This window comes from Cryptomeria japonica, chromosome 3 (assembly GCF_030272615.1).
Source record: "Cryptomeria japonica chromosome 3, Sugi_1.0, whole genome shotgun sequence".
In the NCBI taxonomy this organism is placed as follows: Eukaryota; Viridiplantae; Streptophyta; class Pinopsida; order Cupressales; family Cupressaceae; genus Cryptomeria; species Cryptomeria japonica.
The window spans coordinates 851350579-851373156 of NC_081407.1; the positions used below are offsets into that span (position 1 = coordinate 851350579).

General features: G+C 38.0%; 1 protein-coding gene across 5 annotated transcripts in view; it reads right to left on the minus strand.

The window, feature by feature from the left end:
• The window catches only part of LOC131047146 (uncharacterized), a 37390-nt gene extending 15183 nt beyond the window's left edge, over window positions 1-22207 (minus strand). Inside the window, exons 1-5 of one of the 5 annotated variants that reach the window (XM_057980999.2) lie at window positions 22017-22207; window positions 21634-21859; window positions 21345-21397; window positions 19672-19731; window positions 19389-19562 (exon numbers count right to left, since the gene is read on the minus strand). In XM_057980999.2, coding sequence (XP_057836982.1) covers window positions 19509-19562; window positions 19672-19731; window positions 21345-21397; window positions 21634-21859; window positions 22017-22106 — 483 coding nt within the window. In that variant the 5' untranslated portion in view covers window positions 22107-22207 and the 3' untranslated portion in view covers window positions 19389-19508. Of the gene's footprint in view, window positions 1-19388; window positions 19732-21344; window positions 21398-21633; window positions 21860-22016 lie in introns of those variants that run through there. The other 4 variants (XM_057981003.2, XM_057981000.2, XM_057981001.2 and 1 more) reach the window with 4 other exon arrangements.
• Window positions 22208-22578: the final 371 nt, after the last annotated feature.

The following is a 22578-nucleotide window of genomic DNA, read 5'->3' on the forward strand; positions in this document are numbered from 1 at the left end:
CATGGTTAATGACTTTGACCCCTAACTTAACCCTCATGTAACCCATGTGTCTCTTCAAAGCATTTATTTCTTTGACTAGGGTAACCATCATGTCCCCTCAAGCATTTAATGCTCCTTATCTCTCCTCTCAAGCCTCCTCATGGTGACACTTGTCAACATGGGATTGGGTTGAAAGTCTCACATGGATTGAATATCTTTCAATCCTAACCCTTGTTAAGATTACTCAATCTTAACCCTTCATTTCCCCATTTCTTCTATAAATAGAACCCTTCTCCTCAAGCAAAAGAGAAAAGCATTAGAGTATTGTTGTTATACTGGCATTAGCATAGAGCTTTTTCATAGCATCACTATCTACACTTGCATAGCATTTGCTTATCATATTTAACCATCTTGAATCTCCATATGGCATCCATGACTAGTGCTAAAAGCTGAGAGCTACACTCATTTGGGACTTGGAGAGGAGAGGAACAAGGGAGGAGCAACTATGAGCATCTTGATTAGCTATTTTATTCTATGTTTATATGCTTTCTATTTCATGCTTAATATCTCTCTTGATATGCCTGTTTAGGATAATCTTTTGTTGCTAACACTAACGTTTGTTTCTTGTGCTCTTGTGTGTGTTGCCATCAAACAGATTTTCTAATCCTTTTTGCAGAGCATCATTTGGTGAATCCGACATGAATCCAAACACCAAAAAGATCAACTTTTTTTTTTAACCAATAACATGTTTGAATGTTGAAAATGTCACACAGGTTGCGCTTTTGACACTGTTTTGGCGCGTTTGACATTGTTTTGGTGCTATTCACCTTGTTTCAGCGCTTTTCCCTTCTCTGTCTTTCCCTTTCTTTTAGTGCGTTTGTGTTAAATAGCACCTCTGTTCAAACGCAGACTAGCGCTATTGTAACAGAACGTTGTACAAATCACCTTGTAACCAAAAAAAAATAAAAAATAGGCTTGTAGAAGCCCACCAAAACATGTGGATTTTTCTAACTAATTGTCTTTTATGCAGGTTTTAATCTTTTTGTGCAGGGGAATGAGTTAGTTTAAATGCTTTAAAAGTTTTTTTTTTACTTTCTTTCAACAAAAGTTGGTTAAAAAGAATCCATTTTTCCTTCTTGCACAAGTTAAAATAAACCTCAAATTTTATTTTAGAGTGCATAAAATGAACCTCAAACTTGTTTTTGGTGCTTAAAAAGAAAATTCATCTTTTTTTATTGCAAAGTAAAAAAAAAAAAACAACAAACTTCAAAATTTTGCTTTCATTGCAAGTTAGGGATACATTTTGTTTTGGTGCTTAAAATCAACAAAACAAATTTTCTTTCTTACATCAAACTTAAAAATCACAAGCCACACTTCAATTTTTGGGCAAATAAAAAGAACAATCCACTTGTTTTGATTTTTGCAAAAACAAATTTTATTTCAAGCAAACGTGTTTTTCATTAAGTTGACCAGGATTTTCGAATTCTAGGTTACAAAACACATTGCCTTTGAAGTTAAAAAGAACACCATGGCTGTTGGAGCAACATCTCCAAATAGTTAGATCACATTTGTAATGGTGGATTAAAAAGAACAAGTGTCTTTCGTACTTGGCACACTTGTGCAAAAAGTCAGTCGAGTGGTCCTACCTCTAACACACACTATCCTCTCCTTTGGCTTTCGTGGTCCTAGGTGCAAGAGAAAAGTGTTAGTAACACTCAAAATTTTATCTTTTTAAGAGAGGCCTGCCAAGGGATTGATACTCTTGGGAACGACCTCGAGCGGTAAATCCTTCGAGCCGCTATATAAATCAAGTGAGAGCGAAAGCTGTAGCCTTGGGTATAGCTGTTCCTACAGTGTAACTGGCCGAAAGGACAAATGGGCCCCACCACCAGTTACAAGGCTCTTAAGTGAGTCACTGCAGAATGAACTTATGTCCAAAAACATCGAACATGACTAAACGCCTTTAAGTAGTAGCCCACCTGTTCTATTGATTGAGGATATTTGCGATATAATTTAGTGCAAGAGCATAGATGGTTTTGCTCCCAAGATACTCACCATACATATTTCCTTGAGTAGAAACATAGCTTTTTGAAAAGTCACTTATGGCTTGATAAAAGTGGCGACTCCCTCATCATATGGATCATCTATTTGTTATGCTCGTGCAAGACTTAGTATATCACATCCTTACCTGCCACGGCGGGATTCATAAGGTATGTAGTACCAAAGTAGAAGAAATATCAAGATGTGGGCTAAATTTATCACAACTGGCCATTCAACCTTAGGGATAAAAAGTGTTTGAAATGTGTTCGTTTTAAAGACCAAGTGCAAATTGAGCTGACTTCAGGCTTTGGAAATACCCCTTAAAATACATCTAAAGGAAGGGTCATATACAAGTCCAAAGATTGGGTTGATCTAGACCCATATTCATTTATGCCTTTGAGGCAACATTTTGGTGTTTGTGTGCTTGCTTTGTTTTCTTGTCAAAGAAACATCAAATCAGAAAATCAATCCCAAAAACAAAGTATTCATCCAACCAAACATCTTTCAAAAACAACCAAAAACATCAAAAACAAAGTGCAAACAACAAAAGAGTCAAAAATTTTATGACCATTCTTCACATCTTGCGAAAGAAGAAGCGTCATCAAAATATCAACTTGAAAAGAAGACAATTAAGCTCAAAGGCTTTGATCAAACGAAGGAAATTCTTCTATATCAATAGACAAATCTTTGTCTCCCATAGAGTTTTATTGCGTCACATGTGTCTCTACCTTCAAGGCAAAACAAACGAATTTGATTCAGAATCATTGAACCGCAAAGCTTTTATGCAATATAGAGCTCTGAGTTATCACAAAAACCAAGGAGGTAAGATTAATCCCAACTTTTTCCCAAACGTCTGTATCACATACAACGTAGCTCGAGAAATACCACCAACACCCGAAAGGGAAGAGGTAGAGTTTGTCCCATTTGTGACACAAAGCTTTTATTAAAGTTAAAAACATTTTCATCCATCATCTCACTCATACATCATCACTTCATCATCAATCTGTCCCAACTCTCAAAACATTAAGAGGTTCTTGTCCCAAGTTCTCTTTTAGATATTGCTTGAAATCAAACACATCACATCACTTTTTAGATTGTTTCTACATCTAGGATAAGCTCATCCTAAGAGACACATCTACGTAGGTTAAAACTAGTTCATGAGTGAATCCTCTCATTACTAGGTAGTTAAATCTGTAACACATCTCAGATTTCTCTACACCTTATCACATCAAAACTTATCAAACAAACAAGCAATTCAAAGAAGGAATTTCGGTTACATCCACCTTAAAGGTGCTAGAGATCCACGTGCAACACAATTCACCAACCATCAATCTCTCATTTCATCAAAAACTCATCATCATTTTCACACAACTTCAACAAAAGCTTATAAACAAAATGGCCCAAACCCGATCACAGTCCAGGCAACGAGAAATAGAAAGGGAAGAAGAAGAAGAGGAAAATCTCAATGAATTTCAAGAAGCACTTGGAGGAAATGCAGATGACGAAAACCCAAGTACTCCCACTCCTGCAACAATAGAAAGGGCTCAGCATAACCCTCTCTTTAATAGACTTTTTGATGAAATACTCAGGAGCAATGCGGATGCTCACTTCTTAAGACTCGCTCAAGAAGGAGCAAAACTCCCCTCTGACTTTGATCTTGCCCAATTAAGACAAGCATCAGAAAGACAAAGTCGCCATGAAAAGGAAAGAGGTAGAGATCCCATCAGATATAACATTCCTCGAGGTAACCCACCACCTCCTCCTCCAAATGAAATGGAGATGTTGCGGCAACAAGTCGAGAATCTTGCCCAATAGCTTCATAGTGGTGTCAAGACTAACCAATTCTCACTCAATGACATTTGTCCCTATCCTTTTGATAGGAATCTTTACATGCCACCATTTCCATGAGGATTCGAAACACCCAAATTTGAAAAATATAGAGGAAAGGGGGATCCCCGCGATCATGTCCGAGAATTTCATTCCGCTTGTCTCGAAGTAGCATATGAAGACACATACCTAATGCGCCTTTTTCCCCAAAGCTTGGGAGGAACAACCACATCATGGTTTTCCCGACTACCAGGTGGCATTAGAACATTTGAGGAACTCATCAAGAAGTTTCTAGCTCATTACTCTCATAACATTGAACGTGACATTACCATGGTTGATCTGTGCAACACTAAACAAAAACCAGGTGAACTATTCTCAGTATTCCTGCAACGATGGCACCAAATGTCTAGCAGACGTTCTCTTCAGTTACCTGAATGAGAACTAGTGGAAATATTCATTTCCAACTTAAACGAAGAAATGGAATTTCACCTGGATGTCAAAGACACAGACTCTTTTAATGATATGATCACAAAGGGTTTGAAATGTGAAAGGGCACTTATCAAGAAAGGACTCATCAAAATCTTTAATGAACCAAAAGATGGTCCTCGCCCACACTTCAATAGTGATAAACCAAGCTTCTGGAATAAAAACAAGAATATCGTCAATGATGGGGTTGTGGATGCTAGGACTATACAAAATGCACAACCTGTGGTTCGGTTTGCAGGACAAAATGCTCCACCTCAGAACAACACAAATGGTCCTACAAATCAAGGTCGCATCACATCTCACGATGAACCAAGACCTCATCAGCAAAAACAAAAACGCACATACACTCCCTTAGGGGAACCCATTGAAATAGTATTGCGACAACTCATTTCTCAAAATTTGGTCACTCTGCCTAAGCTATCAAACTATGAGCCTCAGGTCAAACCAGCATGGTGGAGAGATACTGAACACTGTGAATTCCATCAAGGGAGAGGACACAAGACAAGTAATTGTCACCGATTAAAAGATCTTATCCAGGACCTTATTGACCAAGGAGAAATTGAAATAGAAGGACATGACCCAAAAACAACAAACAATGATCATCTGATGTTCAAAAATCCACTTCCATCACAAAATCAAAGGGGTCCTTCCACTTCCAGGCGAGGCACTGATACCACAGATTATACACAGGCTGCGTATAATTACACTGTAAATCATCTGTATGATGTCAGTGAACAAGTTGCACCTATAACCTTCAAAAATCCCAACTCAAATTGCAATGTTGTTACGCGTCCCGGCAAAGTTACCATAAAGGCAGCTCCACAAGGCACCACCTCCAACCCAAAGCAGTACAATCTTGTGGAACAATTAGACAAAACCCCTGCGCTTATATCCATTTTAGAGCTTTTGCGTCTATCGCCATCTCATAAAACTATCTTGGATCAAGCACTCCAAGAGGCGTCAGTCCCTGCAAACCTGAATACAGACCAATTTCAAGCAATGGTTGGAAGTCTAAAGTCATCACCTTGTCTCACTTTTTCCGAAAGTGACAACTCTTCCTTTCAGCAACCTCATAACACTTCGCTACACATTGAAGGCTTTATCAACCAACACAGGATCAAGCGAGTCTTGATCGATAATGGAGCAGGCCTGAACATTTGTACACTACAGTTGGTCATAGCATTGGGCTATGCGGTAGAATCAGTGGATCCTCGTAAGAAGATCACAATCAAAGCCTATGACGATGCAGAGCGTTCATCCAAAGGAGCTGTGGTACTACCAATCCGCGTAGGCCTTGTGGTAAAGCACATCATCTGTCAGGTTCTGGACCTTCCTCTGCCATACAATCTATTATTAGGGAGACCTTGGATACATGCCATGCAAGCTGTTCCATCTACCTACCATCAATGTATCAAGTTCCCACATAACGGTGTAGAGATCACAATTCTGGGCGATGCAAACCCCTTTGCATTTTGCCATAATATCAGCCATCAACCAGAGATTACTGTTCCTAATAATAGAGAAGCCATTTCCTCCACATCATATATAAGTCCAGCCTCTCTTGCCAGTTCGAACACCACTATACCAAAGCAAGAAAAGATTAAGATGAAAATAGCAGAGGAAGGTCCCGGGGAATACAACTTGAGTCAACTATTTTGTGTGGGACAGATGCCCACTTCTCCTAGAACACATGGTAAACCACAGCAGTTACTCCATCAACCACTAATCACGCCCGCATGTGCTTTGATGCCTTTCATCCTTGGAAAGAGTCAAGAAGAAGAAACTCAAGATGAGGACTTAGCAAAATGGATCTATAAAGATCCCATCACCACTGATCTACCACAAGTTAAACTTCCTATGGATCAGTATGGCAAAGGTCTCCTCATTATGCAACGAATGGGATATGATGGTCAGAGTGCTTTGGGATATTGCAAACAAGGACAACATGAACCTCTGCTGCCAGAATTAAAGCCCAAAGGTAATACAGGCCTAGGCTTTGAGAAAGAAATCTTTCCTAAACTCAGATTCAAAGGAAAACCCAACAAACCATTATGTCAACCTACTGCAAAAAGGACACCTTTCATCATTAAAGCAGCCTCAAGCACCATCCCGACTACCCCATCGAGGTTCACAACCCCAACACAACCATCTACAATACCAATCATCCCACCAAGCGAACCAGTAGTCTCATCAGCGACACCATTAGCAGCAGCAACTGTATCAGAACCCGCAACAACATCTATGGCACCAGCAGTTCCAACAGAAGCCACTGAGTCAACACTGCCGATACTCCCTGTACCATATTCTTTTATCCCCATCGACCTTCCTGCAGCACCGATCACTACAAAGGTACATCAACCAATCACCCCTGCAGTATTTAACTCAAAAGACATCCCAGTATGGTATAGTAATCGGATGCTGGAAAGTGACTCAGAGACTGACTCACATGAGTGGGAATTTGATTCTATACAGCTTAACACTTCAGATGAGGAAGATGCACCACTACCTCTGCCATGCAAAGACATCCCTGTTTATGGAGAAGCACAGATAAAGACCACTTGGGTTCCTGAACTGGAAACATCTTCCACAGACCCTACGTCTCATCCTATGCCTGATTCTGACAGGGAGAGTATCATTAATGACCTTCACCATAACGTCTTAACCCTCACTGATACATCTAACGCACTTAACCTAATCGATGAAGTAATGCCCATTATCCACCCTGAACTCATCGAATGGAACCAACCAAATCCCCCATGTCTTGACCTCTTCCAAAACGATGAGGCCATCATTGACTTTTTGGAATTAAGGGATAACCTACCAGGCGGGGATCACAAAGATGGATTTGCCATTGAACTTAATAGCGCAACATACTTCGAGGCGGATGCCAAACCTTTCAGCTGCAAAAATATAACATTAAAACATGGATCTTCTAGTGAAAACCACACTGTGGCACTGTTTGATCCAACAAAAGTAAAAAGAAAGAGCGTATCCAATGGTGAAAACCTCTCTGAGGGGTCTGAGGATGAAGGGTTTGACATTCTCCCTACTAGTACACAACAGGAACGATCAACGATTCTCATCGAGGAAACCAAAGAATACAATGTGGGGACTCCTGAAAATCCTCATCTCATACATCTGGCATCTCTTCTCACTCTAGAGGAACAACCTAAATTTATAGAGTTCTTCCAGAAGCGTTAGATCAACTTTGCATGGTCATATGCAGACATGCCTGGTCTTGATCCTGATTTAGTCATGCATCACCTCACCGTAGCAGAAGGAGCCAAACTTGTCAAGCAGAAGCTTCGTAAGATGCATCCCCAGATTGCAGTGCTAGTCAAAACAGAACTCAAGAAACTCCTAGATGTTGGTTTCATTAGGCCAATTGATTATGCAGAATGGATCTCCAATATTGTGCCTGTCGGCAAACCAAAAGGGGGCATCCGCATTTGTACTGACTTCAGAGATCTGAATAAAGCATGTCTTAAGGATGACTTCCCCTTACCAAATATCGACATCATAGTGGATCTAACAGCAGGACACGCCATGCTTTCACTCATGGATGGCTTTTCAGGATACAATCAGATAAAGATCGCACTAGAAGATCAACATAAGACAGCCTTCACATGTCCATGGGGCACATATTGTTGGAATGTAATACCTTTTGGTCTCAAGAATGCAGGAGCAACCTATCACAGGACAATGACCACCATCTTCCATGACATGATACATACTATGATGGAAGATTATGTTGATGACTTACTAGCAAAATCACTCACCAAAGAAGGACATCTCCACATCTTAGATAAAATCTTTGATAGACTGGAACAATACCATGTTCGACTCAACCCAAAGAAATGTGTCTTTGGAGTGACCTCCGGGAAGCTTCTAGGATACATTGTCTCAAGCAAAGGTATTGAGGTCGACCCAGCAAAGGTAAAAGCAATCATGGACATGCCACCTCCAAAGAATATCAGTCAGCTAAGGACATTACAAGGACGGCTTCAATCCATCCGAAGATTCATTGCACAATTGGCTTATAAGTGTCACCCATTCACACACCTGCTACACAAGAACATCCGCTTTTAGTGGGATGCCCGATGCCAACAAGCATTTCAGACACTTAAAGACTATCTCATGAATCCACCATTGCTGATCCCACCAGATCCAAGTAGACCGTTGTTACTCTATATCTCAGCAACAAGTACAGCATTGGGTGTACTACTGGCACAACATAATGCAGAAGGAAAAGAGTGTGATGTTTACTACATCTCTCGCACACTGGTGGGCTATGAACTCAATTACACACCTATTGAGCGAGCTTGCCTAGCAGTAATCTTGGCAGCCACTAAACTGAGGCACTATCTGTTAACACACAAAGTACAACTCATTGCAAAGATTGATCCACTCAAGTATTTACTCAGCAAAGCAGCATTGACAGGTCGTTTGGCCAAATGGGTGATGATTCTAAGTGAATTTGACATCGAGTATGTAGACCGTAAAGCTATCAAAGGTCAAGTCATTGCAGATCAATTGGCCGATGCACCACTCATAGGCAATCATCCTCTCATTTCCAATTTTCCAGATGAAGAGATATTCATGATCACACCAACACAATCATGGAAATTATACTTTGATGGTTCGTACACTAGGTATGGCTCGGGGGCAGGCATTATGTTTATCACACCCCAAGGTGATAGCATCCTGAAGTCTTACCGGCTCACATTTCCATGCACCAACAACATAGCAGAATATGAGGCCTTGATCACAGGACTCAGGTTAGCCGTACAATGGAAATTACAAGAACTGCAAGTATATGGCGATTCCCAACTAGTCATTCGACAAGCAACAGATGAATATCAGACCAAAGATGATAAACTCATGCCATATAAGCAAATGGTGGACACTCTAAAGACATCATTTACTACTATCACTTTTGAGCAGATACCAAGAGATCAGAATCGAGCTACTGACGCTACGGCTACCATCGCATCTCTCCTAGATCTTCCACAGAATTCAACACGCTACGAGTTCTTGGTCGAACAGCTTTGGATCCCCGCTTATGATATCCCCGAATCTGAAATGATATGTCGCCTTGTCGGTTCTGAATCCCCATGGTATGGTGAGTTCTACACCTATCTCCGCGATCACACCCTTCCTCCCAACCAATCAAATAACCAACGTAAAACCTTCATTAGCCAAACTGCTCGATATACCATTATTGCCGAAACCCTATGCCGACGCGGTCTTGATGGTACTCACCTTCGATGTTTGGAACAAGGTGAGATAACAAAGGCTTTGGAAGAGGTCCATGAAGGAATTTGTGGGACTCACTCAAGTGGTCCGTCACTAGCCAAGAAACTCCTGCGCAATGGATACTATTGGCCATCTATGGAAAAGGATTCCTACTACTTTGTCAGAAAATGCAAGAAATGTCAAGTTCATGGCGCCCTGATACATGCACCAGCCCAAGAACTGCAACCAATCACAACACCATGGCCTTTCTGTCAATGGGGCCTTGACCTTGTGGGTAAGATTCATCCATCTTCATCCAATGGCCATAAATTCATTATTACCGCCACCGAATATTTCACAAAGTGGATTGAAGCTGTTCCACTTATCCAAGTCACCGGCAAGCAGATCGCCTCATTCATCCTCAATTACATCATCTGTCGGTATGGTGTACCCATGTCCATCATCACAGATAACGGTCTTCCTTTCAAAAATCAGGATGTCCGCGAACTTTGTGAGAAATTTCATATCCAACACCGCTTTTCCACTCCCTATTACCCACAAGGCAATTGTCAGGCCGAAGCATCCAATAAAAACATATTGAAGATCCTAAAGAAGACAGTCAATGATGTCGTCCGTGACTGGCATGTTCAACTAAATCCGGCACTATGGGCATATCGAACTAGCATTCGAACCCCTACAGGTGCAACTCCTTATTCATTGGTCTATGGTACAGAAGTTATCTTGCCTATTGAGGTCGAGATACCATCATTACGGGTTTCCTTGCACAATCTCATCGATGACGAAGCCTACAGAGTATCCCGTCTTCAGGATTTAGAGTTACTTGATGAGAAACGACAAGCCGCATACAATCACCTCAAAGCCTATCAGCAGCGCATGAGCAGAAGCTACAATCACCGAGTTAGACCTCGTACATTTGAGGTAGGTGATCTTGTTCTTCAAGAGAATCCTCGCAACCAACCAAACAGAAAACATCAGGGCAAGTTTGAATCAAACTGGTTGGGCCCATATGTTGTCACTGCTGTATTCGGATCCGGGGCATATCAGTTGGCTACTTCAGAAGGAGAACCGCTCGCAGATCCAATTAACAGCATGCACCTCAAACGGTTTTATACCTAAGCTGTATAGAGCATTAGGCTCCCCTGCATATCAGAAAATACCAAAAACATTCAAAAAAATGTCCTGAAGAAAATACAAAAACATTAAAAAAAAAGTAAAGAAAAATCATGCATCCAAACAGTGAACAACCACTCCAGTGGCACCTTGGATAAGTACGATGGTGAAAACCTGGAAAACAGGCACCACTCGTAAAGGATATGGCTCCATTGTCTTTCAGACTTGTTGCGATCACATCTACTTCATACATACATCCATCCATCCATCAACCATGGCTTTTTATTCCTCTGCAATTATGATAGTACTCCATACATCTTACATCCCGCTTTTTCATAGTCATGTCTAAAACTGGGGGCAATGCCTTTAACCTATTGATGGAAGTGGATTCTACATTGTCTTATGATTCATTAAGTTCTTCATTCAAACAATCATCAAAAATCCAAAAACATTCAAAAATATCTCGCAAAAATACCAAAAACATTCAAAACAATTCAAAATCCAAAAACATCGACAAAACCATTGAAAAATCACACAAAAACATGGCAACACCTTGTACATACCCATCCATGCAGATACCAAAATAAACATTGACAAACTACTCACACAATGACCATTTACCAATCAACCACACAATCAACATCAACAATCAAACTATCTTCAACAAGGATGCATCCTTCCTTACCAAAACAAAGACAAAAGCGACGTTTTCTTTGACAAGAAAATTATGTTAAGCTATCAAATACTTGGTTGATTTGTGAGTACAATCGTTCGTTTATCTGTATCAGGATCTTGCAGCATTGTTTTGTATCGTTTGCGCATTATTTCCAATGAAGTACTGGGGCATGTACTAATGGTGTCTATGTGGGAAGTTCACCAAGCTACGTGATCTTATGCAAAATGCAGTCATAGATCACTACGGCTTGCTGACTACAGCGTATACCTCGACCATATGAGCATGACCTATTACCAAGGATCCATATTCTTTATTCTTTATGTATATACTGTTTGTTTGCAGGTACAATGCTCTTTCTTTGGTTCCTCCTACCTCATCCAAACTGGATAAAGGTTTTATCTCTTATTATGGTATGCACTTGTCTCAGGATATGATCAGCCTAAGATCAAGGAGGACGATCCAAGTCATGCATGAAAGGAGATAATCCTTGTCTGTTCCGCAAGCAATACTCAGGTCAACTTGATCCATTATATCAAGTTGCTTGTATTAACTTGCTATATCAAATCCATGTAAGAAATACTCTGGTCATCTTGAATCTTTATGTCAAGTTGCTTGTATTTTCTTACAACATTTTAAAGCTCAATGATGAAAAATAAAGCACTATGGATCATCATCTCATCTCATCTATATATATTGCATTTCGTTGCATTCCACCCATCCATACATTCATAATAGCTGCATATCATGCATACATAGTCATAATAATGCATACTCTATTTTACTCCTCTTCTTCCATAGGACTCGGTCCTAGTCCTCCATATCTTCTATCTAACATCGAATCCCCCCTCACCCTCCCTATCTTGATCATCAACATCATCCTAATCCCTTCATCGCTTCCCATTCTCACTCATCCACAAAATTAAGCCAGTTACTCTGTCTACACAGATACATCAACTCCCACACACCTAGACTATCAACAGATACTCTGATCAAGTATCTTCGGATCTCAACATGTAATCGATTATGACAAACCTAGACTACAACAGGCATTTATCATAATGACCTAGTCTCAATGGTGCGTCAATTGATCAACCAATCAAACACAATCCAATGGACAATTACATCAATTCTCTAAGTCTCAACGAGTATTTTGCTTCATATACCTTGACTTCATCGAGCAATTACATCAATTGTCTAAGTCACATCAGGTCACTTTGATTCACTTACTTAGACTTTATCATGTCCAAGCGACCAACTGACATCAACTGTCACGCTTTGACTTGACCGGGGCAATTAAACCGATTGCACCAGATTGTCCAACCAATTTTGATCAATTGTATAGCATCAATCCAAACCCCACACTACATCTGCTATGTATCTCTTGCATGACCTCAGGGTACTCGTTGGCTTGTTGTTTCTTCATATTCACTCCATTTTCTCCCATTCTTTCATCATCAGTTCTAATTTCTTCTATTCTACCTCCCCTCCACTTTTCATTCTTTTTCGAGAGATCGCCCGATTTTTCAAAAAAAAAATCGGCCCATCTCTCGAGGGGGCATACCACCCATTAAATTTATATTTATGGGGCATATTTCTTCACACCTATTTTTCTTTCTTTGAAACGACGCAATAAACCGCACCGTCTCAAAGAGGGGCAAATGTAGTCACATAAATCTGTCCACTTAATTAAATGAATATTTAGTATTTATTTGATTATTTAACCATCAATCAATAATTAATTAAATTAATATATTTAATTAATTCATCTTAACCCTCTTCTCCTATTAATTAAATAAATTATTCAATTTATTTGATTTAATTCACTTAACCAAATTCAGACCATTAATTAAATAAATAAATCATATTTATTTAATTAAATCTTCTCTCACATTTAAATAAATTAATATTTATTTAAATCCCCCAAAATCCCACCTCTCACATTTAAATAAATTAACATTTATTTAAATCACCTTTATCCTCTACCCACTTGCATTTTCCTACAAATGCAAGTTGCACAACTATTTTAAATAAATCATTTATTTAAATCACCTTTATCCTCCACCCACTTGCATTTTCCTACAAATGCAAGTTGCACAACTATTTCTTATTTATCCTCACCCACTTGAAACCTTTAATGGTTTCCCTTAAAGTCTTCAAAACTTGATGGCTTTAAAGTTTTCAAACTTGATGACTTCCTTCTATAGTCTTCTTAAGCCTTTAATGGCTTACTTTAATTGCTTCCCTTAAAGTCTTCAAGCCTTTAATGGTTTCTCTCAAAGTCTTCAAGCATTTTAATGCTTTATCTTCTTTTTTCTCATTTAAATAAATTAATATTTATTTGAATATTTATCCAAATGCAAATTACACCATTTAATTGAAATAAATGATTTTATTTTAATTGAAAATACCAAAATTCCTCCCACTTGCATTTTCCTACAAAATCCACTTGCATGCCTAAACCCCTTCTAGATTCTTCTAAACCCTTCCTAATTAACCTAATCCATCCCCTAAATATTATCACATTCCTAAGCAAATTGGAGTCACTTCTCAAATACTCCAAAGTCTTTGAAAAACAATTAATGCTTTGTGTGTTCAACAAATTAACCTCTAAAGTCTTCCAAACTACTTATGGCTCTTACATGACCATTAATGGTTAATTCCACTTGCACCCATGGTTAATGACTTTGACCCCTAACTTAACCCTCATGTAACCCATGTGTCTCTTCAAAGCATTTATTTCTTTGACTAGGGTAACCATCATGTCCCCTCAAGCATTTAATGCTCCTTATCTCTCCTCTCAAGCCTCCTCATGGTGACACTTGTCAACATGGGATTGGGTTGAAAGTCTCACATGGATTGAATATTTTTCAATCCTAACCCTTGTTAAGATTACTCAATCTTAACCCTTCATTTCCCCATTTCTTCTATAAATAGAACCCTTCTCCTCAAGCAAAAGAGAAAAGCATTAGAGTATTGTTGTTATACTGGCATTAGCATGGAGCTTTTTCATAGCATCACTATCTACACTTGCATAGCATTTGCTTATCATATTCAACCATCTTGAATCTCCATATGGCATCCATGGCTAGTGCTAAAAGCTGAGAGCTACACTCATTTGGGACTTGGAGAGGAGAGGAACAAGGGAGGAGCAACTATGAGCATCTTGATTAGCTATTTTATTCTATGTTTATATGCTTTCTATTTCATGCTTAATATCTCTCTTGATATGTCTGTTTAGGATAATCTTTTGTTGCTAACACTAACGTTTGTTTCTTGTGCTCTTGTGTGTGTTGCCATCAAACAGATTTTCTAATCCTTTTTGCAGAGCATCAAGGACCATATATATTGAAAAAAGAAAACTAAAATTGGAGGAGGTGCAAGTTACCTAATAGACTTGCCAATAAGCCTTGATTTAGTGATGATATGTTGATTGAGCCATCATACCATAAAATGCTAAGGGTACCAAAATTACCAATCGTAGAGGTGAACACCTTCCCATTTGAACCATATTTGAGTGAGCTTTATTGCATCTTCAATGCTTAACCTGGTTTACTAAAGCAAGATAATGTTTGGTTTCTACAAATCTAAATGATAATTTAATGAGCATTTTTTGTCAAGAACATTTAGACACCTAACATTCCTTCAAAGAACTTTTGTTGTGCCTATCAAGGGCCCTTCAACTTTTGGCTTATCATAATTTCGAGTTGCTTGTGACCCTACTTTGATCTTTTCTAGGGTTACCTCCTTCATAATTTTCCCACCTCTTCTTGTTGTGGGACTGCAACTAGACTTGCCAATATCAATATTAGTTTGCAAGATTGTCCATATGGTAGCAGAGGAAATATTTTCATTATCCCCATCTTGATTGGTTATCTTTGTGTCTTTAGCTTCCTACTCCCTAGGAAGAGGGCCAAGTTGACACTCTTAGATAGGGTTCCTTACTAGATGTGAAAAAAATAGTTGGTGATCTTCCATGGCCTCAAATGTTAGATGGGGGGATGAGACCCCATCAACATCAATAAGGACATGAGTGTCCCCTACTTCATTGGCATTAGGCTCCAATTCCACCTTTTTATTGTTAGGGATCTTTTGCCTTCCGATTGAATTATTGAGCTTGCAATTGGTAGAGAAATGTGATTTGGATTTATATAATCCACATAAAGAGGAGAAAATTTGAATTTCAACAAATTGGTACCACTTTCTCATACATGACTCCAAAAAAATATGCATTGGGAGAAATTTAGAAGGGTGCTTTAGAATGCAATCTAGCATAAACTTTGGAATCTCCATTAAGAATATCTTCATCACAAAATGGAAACTTTTTCAATAAAGCAGTCGGTTTACCTAAGGATGGAGCTCTCTCAAATCCATGCTATAATTTTAGGATCAAAATTAAGAGACCAAATTTTGAGGAGTATGCTAGCACCCTCCACTGACAATGGGCCAAACATAATTTTTCCGCTTTCCTCTTCACTGAGGCATTTGATTATGAAGAAATCCTTTAGAAGAAATTTGGAAGATTTTGTAAACCCTTAGAGAATTTAATCAAAGCCTTTATTTCTCTCTAGCAGGACATGCACTACAAAAAATCCAAATTGTAGCAACATGCTTTAGATCTGACAAGTGAATATCCAAGGTTGAGTTGTACAAAGAGAGTGATTTCAAATAATCCCTAGCTTTGGACCATGATTAAGATTCAAAAAGGTCTTATCGAGTATCTTTTTGAGGGGACCCAATTATCTTTGTTTGACCAAGATGAATCTCTATGCACCACATCAACAAATCTTCGGTATCTCTGCTTCTCCCCTTGGCGCTCAAATTAAAACTATGATTTTGACTTATACTTTAGGATGGGTGTTTACCTCCATGAGCCCAATCTCTTTTGCCTATGATAGTTTACTTTTGAAAACCTTGGTCACCATGATATCTATATTGAAAGTGGAGGATTTGATGAGGAGATATGGTGTCGAAATCACTCCATTGCTTACTACATTCTGACTCCGACCTTCATACATTTTCCTTCCATTCCTCTAAATTTTTCTAGGTGAAATTTTAGAAATGTATCTCTTTTTTAAAGGAAAGGACCAACACAAATACAATTTTATCCAGAAAACAGTGTTAAGAATACAGCCATTAGAATTAGATCCATAGCCATAGGAATCCAGACACTTACAAATGCTATGGAAAGAACAATAACGTGCAGCTATCCTATCCAGACACTAAACTAACACACATAAATGTATAAAATCTGAAAATGCATTAACAAATGCACAACCCAATGGGCATATAAACACTGGAGCTTCAGTTATATAATGCGTAACAGTCTACATTACAAAGGAAAATCTATCCTTGCAACTAGTTGAGAAAGGGGTTGGCATGAAAGCTACTGCTGTTACAGTTCTTGCTCTCAAAATATTGAATCTCCATAATGCTTTCATAAAGGCTTATACAAGTCGCTTTTCCAAGATTCCCCCATAGCCAAGAGTAGCATCAACCCGATATCAGATGTAGGAAATACATCATTAAGTACAATATGTACCTTATGTGCACATTTCAACATGTCTCGCATCAGAGTTGCATGTATCTTAACTACATAGAGACCCCACATACAATGTGATTATCGCCCACCACAAATTTACTATTTAATACAAAGCTGATTTTTCATGTCAATAGAGGCAGATTTGAAAATAAAGACACTGAAGTTGAGAGGATACTTAATGCTCCATCTAATATTTTTGCTAATAACCAGCAAACCCCATTTGAAGATCTAAATGATTCTGCTTTATCCATCAGAGCTGGGGAAAATGGTAAGTTGAAGTAATTGCCACGAAGCTTTCCCAAGTTCAAACCCAGCAGGCAGCACTCCATGTGGGTGCCCTGGTTTGGAGGGGTTTCTGTGAAACCCTGTCTGTTTAATAGTGTAGCAGCATTCTCAATATGAAAAATAGAAAAGGAAAAATTGTCTTCTTTTCTTCATTTCAAGAATTGATTCTTTTTGGTAGACTCCTCTTTGTCTACTGGGATTGAATGGTAGCAGTTATGAGCTAGTAAATAACCTGACTCTCTCTTTATGTTTTTGAGGTTGATTGAGAATTTATCAAAATAGAAACTTCTATGTGGGGTTTCAATCATTAGCTGTTTGTGTAGAAATCCTTCTACATAATTTTGGACCATTTCCCCATTTAATAATTATTTTGGTGCTACATTCTAGAAGAGGATATTTACACTTTTTAAAAACTATTAGAATTTTTACTCACTACATCCTGGCTTTGTTTCTGCTACAAACTACTGCATGTACGTTTAACACTTATCCTCAAGTTGCATCTACAAACCGCTCATGTATTTGAACACTTATTCTCAAGTTGCATTCTGAACAATGAAGCAGACTTAATTACCATAAATGATTTACTTGAGATTTTTATGTAAGCTTTCTCTTGCAATAAGAACCATCCTTCCATGGTTCTTCCTATTCAGAAATATGAGTTCATATCTGCACAACCCTTGCCAAAATTTTCCCTTTACCTTCAGTTTCATCCAATTGAATACTTATCTTATTTATCACTTCAAGAATTGGAAACACCGAGTCTTCAGTGTGAAAATTGGTAGGATAGATCTTCAATGCATCAGATTGGTTAACAGAAGCTTTCAAATAAAGTTTGTTTAGTGTATGCATGGTTATCACTGTTGAAAATGTTAGCTAGTTCGGATATCTGATTATCGAATTTTAATGTTGTCAAATGACAATTAAAATTCATATGTATTATCTCAATTAAATTTGTTATTGGGCTGGACCCAAATGTAACGTGGGAAGCAATTAAATATATTATTGGGCTGGACCCAAATGTAATGTGTAAAGGCAATTACATATGTTATTGGGCTGGGCCCAAATGTAACGTGGAAAGGCAATTCAATGACTATTGGGCTGGACCCAAATGTCTAACGTGGGAAATGCACAATGACAATATAACATTATTTAATTAACATGCAAGCCGACTTTAGGATAATTGGCGCCAAAAGGTTGCTATATAACCACTTCAAGATGAAGTCATTTGAACACAATAATTATCAAATGCTATCTGCTCTCCTAGCAGCGATCCTTCCTCATGCGAACTTGTATAAGGCGATTGTGCAAACTCTTCAAGGTTGATTGTGGCAAAGTTGTCAAAGTTCTTCATAAGGTCTCTTGTGCGAATCTGATCTGGACATCTGCTGCTCCTCCTAATCATCTGCTGTTAATGAAGGGCTGCATTCATCACCGATATCTTGAACAGCAATCTGAGATAAGTCATTGCCTTGTAAACTGTCTACATTTGAGATAATACATATCACATTTAAAGGCTGGGTTTTTCACCTCCAAGAGGGAGGTTTTCCCAGGGTATTGGCGTCTTGTGTCTTGTGTTTTATTGCTGTTACTGTTTATGCACAGTCTGATTATAATCTAATTGGTTAAATTAACATCTGATTGCTTAAAATTAACAATCACAGGCCTGGGCGTCACTATCTTTATTTTCATGATATATAAGATTGGATTATGCATTTTATTTCCTTTACAATGAATAAGATGAAGATAATCTTCCAAGTCATTAGGCTATTCCAGCTCAAATCTAACATCTGAGATTATTGATTACTGTGAGCCAAATCTGATATAGCCTAGTAAATACCTGCCTTCTCAGTCTTGATCAGTGAAGTAGTAAGACATAAATTTGTTATCCCCTATACAATGTTGATAATGAAATTAACAATTAATGGTGAAGAAACGCTTTGAAGAAAGAAAGACAATTGTTTTCAGAATAAAAAATGTTAATATCTATAATATTAATATTTGTTACTGTCACCGATAATTAGAAAAAAGGAGCTCTGAATTTTGAAAATCTTCAAAGAAAAAACCCTTAATTATTTATCTTTTCAGTATGGGCGTATCACAGAACAAAGCAGGTTGGGTGGCATGTCAAAACACTTTAACTATAGCAAATCTACGAGAAAGAACAACCAGAGCAACCCCATTGAGGGCAAGAAAGTAAAAAGATGTTAAATTGTATAACTGAATGATGCATTGAATAGGTCCCACAGACCAATTTGGTGTAAAGGAAATTAGAAATCATCATCATAGAGCCAAGAGAACTAATTGACTCCATTAGACCGGAGCTCCACATTCAGCTTCCATGTACATGAACTGGATTCTTTTACTCTTGCAAGTATGAAAGAAATTGTGGAAGATTTTCTAATATTAGAATGAATGTTCCAGCTAGGAAGAAAACAAAACAAAATGCAAGTGCAATTTTTGCAAAATACCAAACCGTGAATTTTGAGTTGGATCTCCTCTTCACTTTTGATGTTGGATAAACCTCGGAAGGGTTCTGCAATAAGAATTGAACATTACATAGAATTCAATCAGAGTGTTCAAAACAGTAACAACTCAGCATCTCAATAAGGTAATCATTTATGCTTTAAGATGCCATGTTTATTTTCATCTAGATTGTCACTTCAGTTCAATGTGACATTATTCAAGAGAGCAATCCTAAATGAAGTAAGGAAATCACTACAAAAGTAATAGGTATACCAATGTCTGTCATTATACAATAACTATTAGATTTTCATAATTAATCTTTGCATTGCACCATTTGTGGTTTGCATCAATGATTGAAATGCTTGGTGATAACATTGGCAAGTTTAAGATCAAACCTTTTAAGGCAATCCAATAATTCACAATGACCTCATTTGAGAGTATTTGGTGCAAAATAAATACCATAATTTCCAATGAAGGACCTACCCATAAACTCATATGCAAAGATGCAATAAGAGCGAGGATGTAGTATAGTATTTGATGTCTCCCTTAGCACTGGCTCCTTTATAAGACAACAAACTCAGCTTATATGCGGGAAAATAGAAGACTCTTGAGCATATGTCATGACCAAGAACAAGACCACAAGAAAGAGATAGGACTACGCATGTTATGAACCGAGATGGGATGACCTTCATTATTAAAATAATATTGGAACAGTTTTGGCAGACAATCGTTCATTCATCATTGTAAAAGAATGTACAAAGCATCAATGCAGGACCCACTAAAGTGCTAGGGAACATTTACCCCCAATGTTTCATCCCTCCAGAGAAAAACAAACATTTTTCCTTATCCGCAAGGAGCTTCTATGGGCAAAAAACATAACAATAGCTTTATTAGCAGCAATTCTGTATTTGAAAACAAATTGATGCACCAGAGGAATCTTGTATCCATATATGAATTGCTCCTAAAATTTGTACCCGTACATATTCAAAGGAATTTCCTAGGACCCATTTCCACAAAGGATCCTGGGTTGACATCTTCAGGATAAATGCAATGACCTAGAACCATCTGACCAAAGCATCCTGTCCTAAGATAAATAGTTAAAAGGAGTTTCACATATCACATCCTATGATCCATCACGAGGATAAGACTTATCTGATGATGGAATACAGAAATTGATCCCAAATGTTGATCAGAAACTTGTACACACTTTGCCAAAAACACTTTACTGATAGTATGGACTGTGGAAGTTTACCAAGGTTGGAACGAAACAAATCTTAGACTAAAAGAAGCATAAAAAAGCCAAACGTTTTCTTGTTCAATATCAATCTCATTCTTAAGTCTAACTTGAGACTCGTCAATTGCCTATAATGCATTTGTTTGTATGCATGCATATGTTTGTCTATGTATTTCAAAAACCTAAATTTAGACAAATCTTGCAACCCCAAAATTCATTGTCTATATTGTATAAGATCATATGTACCATTTCGTATGGGCGTGTTTTAAAAAGCTAGAACTAATGCAGGCAAATCTTCCAAAGCAAGAATACAGGGTCAAATATTCAATATGTTTCTAAGCCTGTGTAGATACAACCCCATGTTTCTAGGCACCTTAGTTATTCGCTTCTAAGTATGAATTACCTAATTCTGAAAGTGTAAAACTTTAAGAGATTCAAGAAGCACGCACCTGTTTTGATTGGTTAGGATACAAACTCGAGTTCACTGGTCTGAAATCAAGATCTGTCATCCCAAAACAAACATAATTCAACCAAAAAAAACCTTTATCATTTCATTACATACATGAACAATTATGCCGGAATCTGAATCGGGTATTGAGAATTCAAATAAATCGGATCTTCATTATATGAAACCATTGCAGAATATGAAGGTATTGGGAAATCAAATCAAACTGACCTTGTTCATAAGAAATCATGGCAATTTATAAAACAAGTAATAGAAAGTTAAATCATGCCGACCTTGTTCATGCAAGGTCTGAAGTCTCCAGCCTGGACCGTAGATGACCAGTTCCGCATCGGGCCCAAACTCAACAGGATCTTCCCCATCCTTGACAGCCTCAATGCAAGTGGCTGCCCTCACATTTACTCCTAATTTTCTGTTAATTCTGTGCAGAGCAAACCCAGCCTTCGTTCCAGATGCAAAACGCCTAAATTTTTCTTCACCCCTACACAGTACTTCCAGAAACTGCGTCGGGTCATCCACCCCAAGCACGGTTAGTTCCAGATGTATTTAAAAAAATAAAAACTAGTCAGATTCTTTCTCTTGCAGTGTCGTTCACGGTCGGCTGCTTTCTATAATAGGGAATTAAAATTGAACAAGTTGTGGATGAGAAGAAACTTACAGTAGCAGTAGGAGAATGAGGCGGGCAGCCATCGTTGTGGCTAAATACAGATATGTTTTTAGTTATGTGTGCTTCATCATCGTCCTCCATTACATTTCCCTATGGGAAGTATGCTTGGTCTCCGGTTCTGTAATGTTGAAAATTGTTGTATTCAACAAAGGTTAAATATTTTACACCAGGGACCATAACATTTATGGACATTTCCACAATAATATAAATTTGTAATGGTGAAATTAGCATATTTATTACACAATTTAAGTACATAAATTTTGGGTTAAATTTATGAATCTATATTTCATTTATCTGTCTTCATAAAAATCCATTTCATATGGGAGAATGGTCTATTTAGCATTTATTGTATTTTAGTATTAATATTTTCTAAGGGATATTTACAATCTTTTTAAGCAATCACATTCATGGTCAAGATTACTAGGAAGGTGGATCAATGAACAAGAGGTAGATAGTCTCGTTGCACTTTAAGCTCTATTAAATTCTAGGGGTTATCTTATAATCTCTCATTAAGCTTACGAAAGGAAATAAGGCTTGAACAATTCTTGGAAGA